The following is a 16,535-nucleotide window of genomic DNA, read 5'->3' as shown; positions in this document are numbered from 1 at the left end:
AACCACCACAGAGTAATTATAACTGTAATTATTATTGATTCCTAACAAATTAAAGGTTTTTCGCTATAACAATTGAAGATTTAAAAAAGAATTATGTGAGTGAAGACAATATGCCTGGTAGAATTATTATCATAGAAAGAACAGAAGATACACCGACACTGCCAACCAAGTGGACCTTAAACCCTGTACGGTTTTAACACCAAAAGACCCATCTGAAACATTAATTCGGAATGTGTCCAGAACGAGAAACCTAATCTAAAATCTATAAAACTAAAATCTAAAAATCTAAAATTTATAAAACCGCTGAAATCTAGTAGTTTGACAATTCTAGCCAGCATGAATAAGAGTCTTCACAAGTATGAAGACAGGGAAAGCATCCATCTCAGAAGAGAAACCAAAATGAGCGAATTGAATATTGCTATTAATAGATGCAGCTAATCTAATAATGAAGCGATGCAATGATATGTTAATGTAAAATCATAAAATCTCCAATTGCATTGTAGCGTATAAGTCAGAGCCATAAGATAACCTGTTGAGTATAACTTAAGTTTTGGAACTTGATAAGCTTAAATAAAAACTTGGAATTTTAACTTAACTTCCAAGCAGGCATAATCAATATCTTTCAAAGTTTGAATCGATACTGCAAGCTGAAGAACGAAAACAGCCCAACACAAACATAATCCGCAACAGAATTACTATTTAAAACCTTGTTTACACATAAAATTTGGAGTTATCATCCCTACAGCATTATAAGATTCGTCAACTATTTGACACTGACCCTGATCGCTAACATGGGTCACACGGAACAAAATTATCTTTTCTTTATCAAAATGTTTTACCAATATTTTAAGTTGATAAAAATCATGAAAATAGAACCAAAAAATTGAAGATAAATTAAAAGCAGTCAATTTGAAGTCATCAGCTTATAAGGTTATATGGAAATATCGGCCACAATGAATATTGACAACGACATTAAAAAATTAGCTCAACATCAAAATACTGAACCGAAACAAAAATCGTGAATGAGTTAACTTTTCAAAGGAGCTAAGAATCAAAAAGGAGACAAACGGAAATGACAATCTCAAAGAAAAGAGAACTAGCAGCGTTGAATGTAATGAACTTGCTATGAGTAAAGAAAAAATTGAGATTTTTTACCTCCAATGGCTTAACCTTGGCATTAATAGTCCTCTTGATGTTGTTAGTGCTCTGAAACAAACAGTCGTTGATCAGTCAATCATCCCGTTGGTAATTATGCCAGTAGGCAATACACATAAAATCAATGAAAGTTGACAATGACAAGTACAGCCGGTGAAATTTCACTGTCATGTTAATCTGTGAAGTTTTTTTATACTCACTATTATGGACTGAAGAAATATGGTTAAAAAAATCTCATCTGCAATTCAGCTTTAATATAAACAAAAATTATGCTTTTCCGGAGTGCACATGGGATAATCTAACCCAATTTAACTAAAAAATGTAATTCAATAAATTTTTTAAAGTAAATACTACCCCTCAAAATAGTTTGTGAGGAAATAAATAAACCAAATTGTGTGTCCAATATTTTTATAATTTACCAATCACATAATCACTGGGTTATTAGTAAACAAACTCTGGAGTTATGGGGGTCAAGTTAAATATTTGTTAGTGCATCTAATCAACTCAGTTGTACATTACTACCATAAATAACTTGACAGGCTAAATGAATTTACACTTTTTTGGGAATTGTCTCCCCAGACTACTTTTTGATGTGTTAATGTTGCAGTGGTAACTTTTAAAATTTGGCTCAAGCTAGAATTTAAGATTTTGCACTTCAATACATTTTACACACTGTTTTCCTATCACCTCATTTTCATCGACAAAGTTTTATTAAGCCACAGACAAGTGTTTTATAATCACCTTCCATTGTTCCAAACAAATATAAAAAAGCAGACAACTCCATGTATGACGTCAGGACTTTCAATAACTCAACTAATAAAAGAATTTACAGAGGAATTCTATGGCCAGTAAGCTTTAAGATTTAACTTTTTTCAGAAGTGGACAGTTTTAAAAGCCTACATAGGATATCCAGAGGTTAAGGTATGGCTAAGGTTGTACGTCTGAGAGCTGAACCTACTTTCAATTATATTGATTGTCAAGTTTTAATAAACAAAAGAATATCTATCTGCACAAGGAACTTAATTATTAGAAAAACTGTTAATAAATTGGGCTCGTTGTCGTTTTAGCTCAAGAACATCATATTTCATCAAGTTTCTCACTCTATTTTTTATGAGATCATGAGACATCATAAAGTTTATTTTACCTTTTCTAAGGAATAGTAACTATTAGCCTCAAACATGCCAGTTTATAAACGGCTCACTATAGAGAATAACACTATACAAATGACTTTCTTCATGGAATCGCTGTGAAATACGCGTTTCAAGGATTCTAAAAGGTTAAAATAATTTCAACTGACCTGTTCGGGCGTTTTAAATTTGGTACCACAAATATTACGCCATGGGTCTGCTCTTTCACACTCCCCATAATGATCCTGTAAAGTGATTTATGAATAAAGTGGACAGATGTAATTACAACTAGCACTGTACATTGCAATTAAAGTTTTGCCAGTGAAACTGTTTATCATGAGCATATCATCTGCCTGTGAAAAATACAAGGAGAGTTTTTTATTTAAAACTACAAAGGTTGAATTTGAAAAGAATGGTTCATCTAATAGTTTAGTCATGACCAAATCACGTTTTCAAAACGTAAAGTTCAGTTAAACTTTCATGAGTTGACTAGATATTTAAGGATTCTTAAAACATTGTTTGTGGCCTTTCGGAGCTAACAATGGAATGCAATTTTTATTTCCACACTGAAAATTGTGATGCAGTGTTCATAAGCGATTTTCTGCCAATTCATATCAAAACTTCTATTTTTTCATAATAAATATTTTGATACTTGAGCTATTATTGTCTTTTTGCCATTAAATTATATTCATAGGAACCTTGTTTTAGGGGAGACACGATTTTAGCGGAGACACGGAAAGAGACTTCAGATATTTGATGTCTTTTATGCATGATCTACACGTGGACGCTACGTGATCTATACATGGACGCCACATGGTCTATACATGGACGCTACATTGTGTATACATGGACACTACATTGTCTATACATGGACGCTACATGATCTATACATGAATACTACATGATCTACACATGGACGCTACATCGTCCTAAAAATCGATGAAGCATTTGTGAAATACTTTTGGTTTATTGCATCAGAACTTGTTCACAGAATATCAGTTCAAGGACATTTTGTTGATTCCGATGACAAATGTCTCATAAGTAACAGGAAACCCGCCCTATCAAACACTATAATGAACTCTAATACTTTGACAGTGGAAATATCACCAGCTTAATCATCTCTCACTAACAAACCACTATTTGCCCTTATTACATCAGAATTACTTAAAATGCATGTTATTGAACAAAATTGAGAGGTACTTTCTCAACACATTGAAACATTGAATAGCTATTACATCGAAAGTTTCTACTGAAGCTTGCAGTTCATGGTCACCATTCTAACTTTTGATTTTTTGTGAAATGGCTCCCGCAAGCAGCTTCCATGTTCGAAGCATAATAGCTTTTGTTGATGACATTCTAGCTGATTCAGATTCAGACTTAACTAAATACTCGGATAATAAAAGTTACAGCACTGACTCTGATGAGGTGAAAGTAATAGTTTAGTGAAAGTAGAGAACATTCTAAAGGATCGTAACAGCTTTGGAGCAATCGTAGTTTCATATGGCTTCAGCAATGCACATAATATAGATACATTGAATTTTTTGCATAGCTCTTTTGGTTAACATGTTGGTACCATAAAATGTACTACAAATATTTTCTAGACAGTGCTTGAAATTGAAAAAAGTATTTACATATCATACAGCAAAATCTGCAATTTACAGTAAAATGGCTGGCAATAGGCCGAAAGCAAATTTGCACATGAATGGCAGTGAAATAGTTAATATTTGATTCTCTTAACTAAAAGAAGACAGCAATCACTGACCAGACAAACTTGAACCATGAACTTAAGAAAATTAAGAAGCGCATGATTTCAATTAACAAAAAGAAGTATGTTCACAAGCACTTGTTTGAAAGAACATAACCTCCGATGAACAGAAAGTTGGTGGGAAAAACTCTGAATATTATTCGTCAATGCGTCTAGGAAAGGAAGAGGTACATGTATTTACCAAACTTGTCATCCCACTTCAACCTACTAGCATGAGAATTACAGCTTTTAGCAGCAATACTATGGAGTAATCTTCTTCTGACTGGATACCGCCCTTCATGACTACCACTTTGCGTTAGTCATCAAATTATTAAAATTTCCCCATATCATTGAAATCCTTTGCGCTCACACTAATTTGTTAAGCCCGTTAACTATACAACCAGTGTGCGGCATATGACATCTTATTCCAGTGTACGTAACAATTATAAGATCATTGTTTGAAGTGACTGACGCATGACTATCATGGCAAGGTGCCAAGAGTAAAGACATCGAATATTGGTATTGATTATTTGATGCCTTCGTAATGTCTCCATTATGAAAGATCAAATAATCAATACTATCTGTAACCCCAGTATGCCTACAGCGCCTTTAATAAAAATTAAAAAACATAGTTATGCTATCAGCTAGATCAGATAGGATTGGCGTTTGAATTTGGAGCAGACATGGCAAAGGTAGGCATACAACGATGATTAGGTTACAGCTATACTAGTGCCTGAATTTTGAAAATTACTGGAGTCAAAATGAGAGGAAACACTCATAGGCCTTGCAATGAACACCGCGGCCTACTCCGGAGACATCAGACATGATCAAATATCCTTGTCCTTTCCTTGACATATATGCAAGTCAAACTTATTATGTCGGGTGCAATATAAATCACATACATTTTAGTAGCAGTCTCTCATAATGTTTCTCAGTAAACCATACAGTTCAGAAAGATATTGCATTAATTTAATTATCAAATTTACAATTATCAGGTTGAACTAGATGTACGAGTACAAGAGTGAAGAAGTTTTTTTAGTTTAAATTGGGACAATACACAGAACAGGATGACATAAAAATATATTAATAAAGCATATAGTAACTCTCAGTTTAAATCAATTAGTAGGTTATTTATTGGAATCATAGTTTTAGCTGTGTGTTATTTGTTATATCCCACACTCTAATTAACAAGATACCTTCAAAAACAATCTTCTTTTTTTATTCCTTATTTTTATCCTTATGCCCCAATCATTGGGTTGGTTGAAACATTTTGAAAATGTTATGAAGCCCGCATTGCCCAAACTTGAAAACTAGCAAATGAATTTTCAAACTTTCCATGCATGAGGTATAGCTTTGGTGCAAATTGCATAATTTAGCTCTTTAAAATTCTATGTGTGGTTCAACCTGCCCGCTCTCCATTAATTCATTACATACCTCAAGTTGATTACGCTTGTATCTCTCTCCGCAGAAGCGACAGGCGACAACCTGGAACTGACATTGTTCCAGATGTCTATTGAGGGCTTCTTTATCAAATTTCTCTGGACACCCGGCATTGACACAGGGCACAGGCGCACACATCGTAACATCATCCTACAAATTGATAAGGATTTCATCGATGTAATATATGTAAGTATATTAGTGATATACAGAGACAGTATATATGTAAGTATATTAGTGATATACAGACACCGTATAGATGTAAGTATATTAGTGGTATACAGACACAGTATAGATGTAAGTATATTAGTGATATACAGACACAGTATAGATGTAATTATATTAGTGGTATACAGACACCGTATATATGTAAGTACATTATTTTAGTGGTATACAAACTCAAAATACATGTGAGTGTATTGGTGGGTATTCTAGTGGGCATACATGCGCAGTTTACAGATGTAAGTATACAAATAGGTATACAGACTCGATACATGTACAGGTAGGTATACAAACTCGGTAAATACAAATAAATATATATATAAATATATTGGTCAATGACATTTCTTGCTGAAGCGGATTTTTAACAATCATTCCTTATTTTCATTAGTTGTACAAAGAATCGTTCTAATGTCTGTCATCAATCTAATGGAGTTCTACAAAACTCCAGATAAATAAGAACGGAAAGATGATGTATAAGTCTCTTACTTAGCCATGATAGGTAACACAACGACAATACTTCACACAAATATTACTCAAGATTAAATTATTTTTACAGCCCTTCATTGACATTAGTGAAACTCTTAGGCTCAGTTACTGAAGTAGCGCCACTGTGAATCACTATGTTTCCGTGGTGCGCAGTACTGCGAAGCAGCCCCCTCCGAAGTCGAGGGGATTGTACGTTTCCATGCTGCGCAGTGGTTTTCAGCAAATACCGCAAATTAGCCAGAGAAGAGAAATTGTATAAATCGAATCGCCTGATGGAGAAATAGAATCGATCACGGATACCAAACGTCATAAACAGTCTTTTTTTATTATTATGTCGTCATTATACTTTTATTTACAATACACATTCACAAGGTTTTACAAACCTTAACACACTTTTTACATAGTAATATATTTTTAATAAGTATTTTTAAGTAATATATTATTTAAACGTTAATTTTGGACTTGCCACCTATTTTTCGAAGTGTTGGCATCGATAACAAAGTCCAGGAAAGTAATCACCTCATCATCCTCGTGAATGCAGACTATAATTAAATTTATGTGAAAGAAGATCGGAAGAATAGTGAAAAAAAACAAGATTAGCAGGACAACCTTTGTACTAGTTTATGGCCATCGTAAAATCTGTCTCCACGGCATGAGAGCTATGCGCAGCCACTGCGCAGTCGCTGTTTCCTTGCTGCGAATTTGCACTGGCTTCGCACTGATCAGTGCGCAGTGATTTCAGTGCGAAGACGCCGTTTCCATGATTCGGAGATAGCGCAACTCCGAAGCACTGCGCATCATGGAAACATAGTGATTTACACACCTTGACATTGTTAAGCAGTACATAATTATAGCAGGAATGGCGTACCACAGAGATTCATACACAAGAAAGTGAACAAGTACAGCTCTATTCTTCTTACCATAGTAGTAGAAACTGTGTCAATCTGTGGTCCAAAAGAGCGATTTGCTGAAGATGATGTAGTGGGTAGGCTATCAAGAGAAGAGCGGCAGGCAGTTGTATGCTTCTGCAAAATTTATTACCAAATTAGTGAAGTAAATATGCAAAACTTAATTTATTAAAACAGTTTTATTTTGGTTGAGAATTTAGTTTGTTCTGCGATGCAGAAAGAAAATGCAGCAGGACGACGCAAGATGGACGATGCAAGAGGGACGATGAGTTATTACAAACATGAGTTGTTTATGGTACTTGTTCTTAAATATATATTTGTAGCATTTGATAGCTTATTATTATTTGACTTACAAATTGGCAGAATTATAGCATACTATTTGATAGCAATTTTAAAGTTATCTTAACATGGCTTAAATGGATCAACGCCCATAACTCCTTTTCTACTGCACATAAAAGGCCAGTTTTTGCTGCAAACTGTAGCAAACACATCAACGAATGCAATGAGTTTTTATGCAGCATTTTTAAATATAAACATAGAATAAAATGCACCTTAAATTTTAGAATGAAATAAAAAATTAAAAGCTTCAACAAATTGCAAAGGAGAGGACAGACTATAATATAATCGCAGGTTAATTGCAAGCAATAGATATCAACTGGTAGAGTTCTTTTTCCATTCCCCAATCCATATTTATTTAGAGATCTATGACAAGTCGGATGTAAGTTAGCAGATTTCTTACTTTCCCCAAATTCTAAGGAGCTTTGTAAAAAATATATGTTTTACAGTACATGTAATTCCAACATAAAACTTGGGAATTTTCTCAAATCATGGCAGTTCTATAAGGAAAAATGAAAAAGATGACAAGATAAAATGAAGCGTAAAAAATATGAGAATAACAAACAAGTATAAATTAAATTAATTTATATTTCGAATGAGTTGAAATGAGTCAGACCAAAATTCTTTAACTCCTAGCCCGGGGTGAAAAGTCAAACTTTTCACTGTTGTTTTCCATCTCAAAGCAATAATAAAAACAATCTATTTATTGATTACTATTAGTTTCTCAACTTTTTAAAGTTTGTAACGCCTTTTGAGCGTTGGAAACTTGGTCATGCTTTCAATGACTGAAACAGCATCAGCTAGAAATCGTTGTCAACCACTGCACTTAATATCTTATTTGATATTTGGCTACTGTATGTCCACATGGTCAACTTGTGTTTAGCCAATCTAATAGAAACCCAACAATACAAACATGTAACTTCCTCCATGTGGGCGTGTCAGAACATCCATGTACTTGATGAGGGCAGTAGCATCTCTCCCTGAGCAGATCTCGCTGAACCCCCGTGTCCGGTATGACCTGATCTCTACGAAGACCTGTTTCTTGACATGGTTCATCGGGTAGCTCATCCTCATGGGGCATGGGACACGGGATGACATCACGAGAACCAAACTTCATGTCTATGCAGACTTTACAGACCCTACAATTACCAATAGCAAACAGCATCACTGTTTTGCTTGTAAGGTAGTGATTTGAATTTGAATTTTATTTTTCCATGCAGTCAGATGATTGCTAAAAAATGCACCATAAAAATCATTGGTGAAGGCTCCACGTGCACAATAGCTTGGCTAATGGAGGTGCAGAGCCCAATTGGCAGGCAGTTAGCAGGATGTGACTCACATGGATAAAAAATCACGGCAACTCAAAGAAAAAAGACAGCGCGACGATGGACAGACTACTCCAGCCTAGGCATTAGGTGCAGCTTCAAGCCCGTCCTAAATAAACCGAGTTTTTGGTTCCTGGATGTTAGTAGGAGATAAGATAACCATGCTTATTCATTGCTCTCACTCATAACCTGCTTATTGGTAACATCTTAGCACCCTATGGTATATCTTAGTATGAAGTGTTGGAATACACCGACTGTTAATACAAGAGCACATAATATTTAGCAAGAGTTGTATGTCCGTGCTTTTCACAAAAAATGCAATGAAGGTATGGGCAAGTAGCACATCCTTTCAGAAGCATGGTTTTTGGAGAAGTCAGGGCACTTATTTTTCTTCTAATAGTTCGATCATGCTTCCAGTAGTTTGCTTTTAGTAGTTCAAGCGCAGCAAGCATGCGTACTTGAAGCAATCGCTATAAACTTGACATACAACAGACAAACTTTGAGAATTATATATTTTAGACTAGCTTAAAGGTTGACTTGCAACAAAATTCACATTACAGTAATTTGGTATCAAAAGATTCACTATGTCTTACTCTGCTGTGTTGTAGGTGCAAAATATATGGAAATGTGATTACAGGCTTTTGAAAGCTAAAAAACCTTAAGTTACTAGCTTAAGTTACTCAAATTCATTGGATAAAGAAACTTAGCCAGTGGCGACTGCATTACCCGCCACTGTCTTTAAGCTGTTTTTAATACCAGTGCAATGTCCTGTATTCAGTTAATTGTGTTTATAGCTAATATACAACTATAGCTACTGCAATGTTGTATACTTATATGTATCAGCTCTGCATGCAAATTCAAAATAATACACAGCTCTGAGAAAATTACTATGTCTAAGAGATTAAACCATGATTAGTGTATAATGATTATAATCATAAGATTTGAATACAGCATGAGCAAAATTGGAGAGGCATATATAATCATGCAGCTAGGTCAATGCTGCAATGGTTGAGTGCACATACCGTAAGCCTAGCTGCAAACATCACAATACTGATTTGACAGGATTTGGACATTAAGCAAATTTTGATACAATTTTCATAAAAGTTTTATGATTTGCTTCCAAATTTGCCCTTATCAAAAGTAATCACCCAATCCAACAATGCATGGAAGAGGTGGTATCAAAACATACAAAAATGTGTCATATAAAAATTAAGACTGAAAATAGTAGTTACGAAACATAAAGAATGGACAACTTCATTTTTAACCAGAGGTAAATTCCTTATGAAAAAATCTGCTATTTCTTTAAAAGAATTTCATGCCAAGGGGGTAGTTTACAGTCAAACCTTGACGATTACATACTCATGCTAATTTTTTGACCTCCCACAGAAAATTTGAGCAAATATTTTTGTCAATATATATATATAAAGCATTTTCTAACATACGACATTCAAAAATTCTCGAAACACTAGTTTTTATGAGTAGCTAGAAAAAATTAAAATAATGTGCAATAATGGGTCGCGGTCAAAGAAACCATGGTTAAGTCGCAAATCACGAAGTTGAGTTATCCGACTCTGAAGTTGCACTAACTGAATTTATAATATTGGTAACGATTTTTGTAACACATGCATCTGGACCAATCAAAGAATGATCTTTCTGAATCTGAAGTCAGTTTAGCCAATAGAAGTCTTTAAACCTTGGAGAAAAAAAAACCTTTAAAAACCGTTGCCATACTAAACAGGAAGTACTGAAAAATGGCGTCCGATAAATATAATCATTTCTTTTTTGCCGATTTTAAAGATAACTTTGACATTTTGGACACTTATAGTGAGTACTTTGGTGTTCCAACTGATGTCAAAAGCAGTGAAAGTAAAGGGAAATACGATGATATCTTCCTAACAATTCTTACAAGCTTATTACAATAGTTAATTGTAAGAATAATTATTCGATTTTATAAGATTGTTTTCAGATTTAATTTTAAGAACAATCATTCGAGTTTACAAGATCGAAGTATATAGTGATCGATGGTGTGCATTATTTTACTGTTGTTATTTTTCTAAAGATTTTGTTGATGATTTGGCTGTGCCCAATATCGCGATACTGCCAAGCCGTTTTTAATATCTGCAAAAGTCGGTAATACGTATTTTTTATAAATATAAAGCTATTTCTATGACAACCAGATAAAATCTGTTTAGATTTTTAAATTCAGCATAATTTTTTGAATATAAATACAGAAATCTAGATAAATATCACAACTTCTTGATATTTGTTGCTATGACGTTTTGAAATGTAAACAAAATTGTGCATTGGTTTTCATTTCTCAAACTTTAACGCCAGTTTTCTCGGAACTATGTTTTCGCACTAACGGTAAACGTGCAATCAGTTATTTGACCATAGAATCTGCTATAATTAAGCTAGAATCAAAAAAAAATTTGCAAAATAGCTGTGAGAAATTTCTCCTTCTGCTCGTGCAGATAACTTTAAATCTTATAATCCCGACTTAACCATGGTTTCTGTGATCATGACACATATAGTTAAGTTATCATAAAGTACGAAATGTAGTTCTACCATTTGATCTAACACAAAATCTAAGCATTGCCGAGCCTCCACTCCTGTTCATATTTCACTAAAGTAAATTATCAACAAAAACCTTTTTTTGTTGATTACAGTGGACCCCCGGGTTACGGCGCCAATGCCTTACGGTTTTTTCGCCTCATGAGTGGAACACAAAGTTTTCACCTTTCCTCGGTACAGCATTTTTCCCCATCATACGACATCAACAAAGATGTATCACTGAAATTCAAATTTGATCAGCATGACTTTGTCGTTCTTGTCAAATTAGTTTTAAAAAGGTTTAAATGAGGCCGACTAAAGTTATAGTGAAAACGAAGCAAAAGGCGCCAAGCCGGAGAAAAATAAGTGATAAAAGATTATGACAATGATAAAACTAAAATTAAGTTTATTGAACTATCAAAACTTAGCTTAATATGCGTGTTTAAATTCGTTTAAAGTAAATTTAAATTTTATGCTATGTTATGTAGCGTCACAAAAGTTAGTGCACTGAACAAGTTACTGTCAAATCCCTATCCTACATCTGTCTTGAAGATAGGAACTCCATACATAGTAATGTAACATTTTATTGCAGATCATAACAACTGCATTGGTAACTATAGTTACTATACTATTTTGTTACTAATTTTTAATATGTACAGTACGTATTTAAATATTTGATGCTTTGACCAGGAGGCATTTGTACTAGATAACTACTATGGCGTGTCTATACCCCTCCATACCTCTTCTTAAAATTTCAACACCAGAATGAACTAGTAATGTCTTTTTGAGTAACGCTGGTAACTCAAAAAACAACCATAAAAGTTTATGGTGTGGCCTATACACAAGGATTTACGGTAATCGATATGTTTAGCCTATACAGGGTTCTCTCGTTACTACATTCCTCACCTTCTACCACTTCAACTACTACCACTTCTATCACCTATCATACGTGACATGAAAGGTGATAAAGGGGTCAATGTAAATCCGACAATGGTCTGAACAATTAAAGAGGCAAGCTATGACTCTACGAGCTTTTTGAATTAAAACCTAACTTCTGGAAACAAACACTGACGAAATAGCTTTCGTTTTTCAAATGGTACAACTGTAAAAGTATGGTTTCAAAAGCATTTTATAGCAGCATTTTACCCGGCTTCAAAGAGATAAAATAGCAAGTCTTTTAGACTACTACATTGGGTAAGCAACATGATGAACCAAATATTTCAATTGGTGGCCATATTTTTCACACAAACTGGTACATAATTCACAAACGGCATGTCATCTCCAGTAAAAAATTAAAGAGGAGATTTTATTGCACAATTTGTTCCCTCTTAGTCATTATTGGTTTCTAATCACCATGGTGAATTATACATTATTATAAATTATAAATGAATTATATAAACAGGAAACTAGTAAACTAAAAAATTATATTTTTGTTTCATAATTTCACTGATTAGATGTTACTACGCTAAGCCACTGATTAATGTTCTACCAAGTTGTGAACATTACCTGCTGCCGCATGCAGTCTGTTGAGGTTGAACTAGTATATCATGACAGAGGCAGCACGGGTAGAGATTGAGTAGACATTCTCTTCTAGTAAACTGGGGACGAACAGAAAAATCGTCTACTGATGATGTCACCCTGCAAACAGCACATTGAAGAGGAGATGAAACGAGTTTATCATACGTGACTTTTGGAAGAGGCTTTCATTTGATCTGTGTCTTATGTCAACCAATGAGAAGTACACTAAAGACAGTATTGTGATGAGTATCGGCAATTGTCAGCAACGACCTTGAAATACATTTCAAACATGGTCAAGGCATGTATTCTGAGTTTGTGGTTTCTATCTTAAAGCTGTTAACATCATCTGAACAGTCTCACCCATAACTGAAGCATTAAGATGCATTTGCACTTCTTATAGCATCTTTGGTTTATCAAATTTTAACCAAAGCAACAAGGTATCAAAGTGTCAGGGAATCGGCTCAAATGACAAGTTTTTGTTCTGAACAAATAAGATTCCTGCTTTTGCAGTTCTATGATATATTTTTATTGGTCATTATATACTGTGATAATATTAGGTGTAGGTCTAAGAACTATATGTATAACGCATATAAAAGCTAAATACATAAATTTGTCTAATACCACATGGAAATACATGTAGGCTCACTACTAATTGGGCTTTGCATTGTTTATCTGAACCAGTTATATTCATTTTTTTCCAATTTGACAACCAGTTTACGATTGGTAACTATTGAATGAGATAACTTAAAGGTTGACTTGCAACAAAATTCACATTACAGTTATTTGATATGAAAAAATTCACCATGTCTTACTCTGTTGTGTTGTAGGTGCAAAATATGTGGAAAGGTGATTACAAGCTCTTAAAAGCTCGAAAACGAACAGAAAATCGCAGCCACACGAGACCACCGTAGTTTGGATTCTCTTTGCAAAATGGCTCAAATGTGACGTAGATGTGAGAGATGGTTTCTGTTTACACTTTCATGCAACCTTATTCGTCGAAATATTTTCACAAATATACTTCACGCATTCAATAAAACCATGTCTATTGTTCTTACGCGTCTGTTTTATCGTCATCGTAATGCTGTCACTTTTAGCAGTGATATCTTATAACTTACCGTAAAAATTCATTTAATTTTTTAGCCTTGGCTTGAAGGAGTACATATCATTGTCTGATAATCATGACGAGCCTGTTGGTCACTTGTGATAATTGAAAAGTGCTGCAGAAACTATTTGCGAAGTATTGGGTCTCATTATCAGATTACGACTTGCCGATTAGACCAAACCGAAACAAAAATGTAAAGTAGCGAGCATCTATATTTGATACGGGGTCTTCGGTAAAACCCGAAGTGTTTGCCTTAAACTAGTGCTATGATAAGTTTTATATTGAGCTTTTTATTGGCCTTTCAATTCAAGTGAGAACATCAAGCGACAAAACAATAACCAAATTTCATGGCTAGATCATCGAAATAAAGAGATTCCAATCTACAGCGGCTTTTCGTTTTTGAGCTTTTAAGAGCTTGTAATCACATTTTCACATATTTGGCACCTACAACAGAGTAAGACATGGTGAATCTTTTGATACCAAATAACTGTTAAGTGAATTTTATTGCAAGTCAACCTATAAAAGTAGAGAAGGAAATATCATGGAGAGGGTGGGGCACGTTGCAACAAAAATGTATTTTTGGCTATAATTTTTTCCAAAAATATTGAAATATAATGTAGACAATCATAAAGGATGAATGAAGAAAAATATTTTACATATGTCTGCTAAATGCCAATTCTGTTGGTTGTATACTTTGGAACATAGCACAAAAGTACTAAGTGCTTAATTGGTGTGTCAACGTGTTCCGATAGGGGTTACGTCGAAACACCATATGTGGCGCATTGAAACGCCTTTGGTTTTCATAGTAAATTTTGGTTTTGTAATTTTTTTCTTGAATTTATTTTCAGCCAAACAATTCAAATTCCCACAAATTATTTGAGCAAAAAGAACTTCGCTATGAACTCCAAAACACTGTGCACAACAATCACCACAAACAAACTTCCACAGTACAACAAAACATATATACATGCTGATCTAAGGATCAAGTTTCTCTTTCCATGTTAGCATTTGCATGCATGATATCAACATTGTCCAGAAATGTAGGGGTTCATCGTGATGATTAACCTTTAGCTATGTCATCGAGGTTTGTATCAAACCGCAGCTTCAACGCTACTCGAGCGGTTTCTCTTTTACTTCTTGGTTGAGGTAGTACCCGATCAATATTGAATCTGTCAACACTGTCGCTGTCCACATTATCTGGGAGTATGAACCCATCTCCACTTCTTTTGTAGAAGCTTACATCAATAATATCGTCACCGACATTCTCTACATGCGCAACATAGAAGAGATGACGGTTCTTTTTTGCAAATCTGACCATAACGAAGGTACCTGCTTCAACTTTTTCCATTTTCACCTTCCAATTTCACCTTAATCTATTTTCACCTTCCAGATCAGCTTCATCAGGGTATTCAGAGTCTGAAAGAAGTTCAGGTTCTTCCTCGTCTTCTGTTTTTGATTCGACTTCAATAAGTTTGCATTTGTTCTTTTTTGCTTGGATTTCCGTGCTGCGGCCTCGCTCTCAATTTACTGTTTGACTGGTGTTGCTGTTGAGACTGGTGACTTCTCACACTTGACAGAGTGTTTTCTTCTCTTTGATGTTTGCTGGCGAAAAGGAGCTTCAGGGTTAGGCCTGATGTCACAGCGAGAGACACTTTTTTAGCAATTTCAACAGAGCTCATAGTTGGAATCGTAACTTCATCATATTAATCCCTTCTGATGAGAGTTGTTGGAAGGGAGAGTAATCACCGGCTGCAAATGTAGATGGTTGCCCATCGTTGTCAACTGCTGGTCTATCAGTCACATAAGCAGGTAGAAAGTCAGCAATTTTGAATATACCGGCATCCATAGGGTAGATACCTGTTTTTCGATAACCAGATATGTTTTCTGATGTTACAGCTCTAATCTTAGCCTTGGTAGAGAGCTCACCCATGATATAGAGGCCGAAAATGGTCCTCCCTGGGTTGGTGACCTGCCAATAATTACTAGCTGTATTATAGTACATTTTGAGAGGCCCCTATATTGAGACATCCAGGGGCTGTAGCTTATTAGTAGTATGTGGGGGAAATGTGGGCAGTATCCCCCCATTCCTTGGCTCTATTGATAGCTTTAACAGCTAGCTGGCTTTAGTGGTTGTCAAAAAGGAGCACGGGATCAGCAGGCGTTGGTTTTGTATGTGCTATGAAATGTTCCATCCAAGCACTGAAATTATCATTGGTCATCTAGCCAGAATATTGATTCAGCCCCAAGGAATCATGAACATGAAGAGTTCCTCTCATGTAAGCGGATGTCTGTCTGTTCGTTTTCCTTGGCCAGACATAAGTAGGGGGATGCTATTACCAGATGCACTAACACAACATATTCCCGTCACAATTATATCTTTTTCAGCAGAAGTAACCTGAGCGACTTGTTTAACATTCTTTGCCGAGATAGCCTTTGGTAGAACAAGCACTGCCGTCTCATCCATGTTATAAATTTTAGATGCTGAGAATTTATGCTTGATTAGTACTTTATTGTAGCTGCTGAAGAATTCGGACACGGTCTGTTTGTTGAAACTTGTAGCTCTTGCCAAACTGGTAGCCTCAGGCTTCTTAACTGAAAGCCTCAGGTGGCGCTTCAAGAATGTTA

The 16,535-nt window shown here is 35.0% G+C and overlaps 1 protein-coding gene and 1 pseudogene across 1 annotated transcript in view; both read right to left on the bottom strand.

The window, feature by feature from the left end:
- LOC137397347 (TNF receptor-associated factor 3-like) overlaps window positions 1-15,258 on the bottom strand; it is a 30,904-nt gene extending 15,646 nt beyond the window's left edge. Inside the window, exons 1-5 of the mRNA XM_068083635.1 lie at window positions 15,008-15,258; window positions 8,371-8,554; window positions 7,092-7,196; window positions 5,461-5,616; window positions 1,156-1,206 (exon numbers count right to left, since the gene is read on the bottom strand). Coding sequence (XP_067939736.1) covers window positions 1,156-1,206; window positions 5,461-5,616; window positions 7,092-7,196; window positions 8,371-8,554; window positions 15,008-15,258 — 747 coding nt within the window. The remainder of the gene's footprint in view (window positions 1-1,155; window positions 1,207-5,460; window positions 5,617-7,091; window positions 7,197-8,370; window positions 8,555-15,007) is intronic.
- A 327-nt stretch (window positions 15,259-15,585) lies between these two features.
- On the bottom strand, window positions 15,586-16,186 carry LOC137397346 (uncharacterized; annotated as a pseudogene).
- Between the last annotated feature and the right edge of the window lie 349 nt (window positions 16,187-16,535).

This window comes from Watersipora subatra, chromosome 5 (genome assembly GCF_963576615.1).
Source record: "Watersipora subatra chromosome 5, tzWatSuba1.1, whole genome shotgun sequence".
Lineage (NCBI taxonomy): Eukaryota > Metazoa > Bryozoa > Gymnolaemata > Cheilostomatida > Watersiporidae > Watersipora > Watersipora subatra.
The sequence above is the reverse complement of the archived record's forward strand: the minus strand, read 5'-3'. Positions and strand labels throughout refer to the sequence as shown.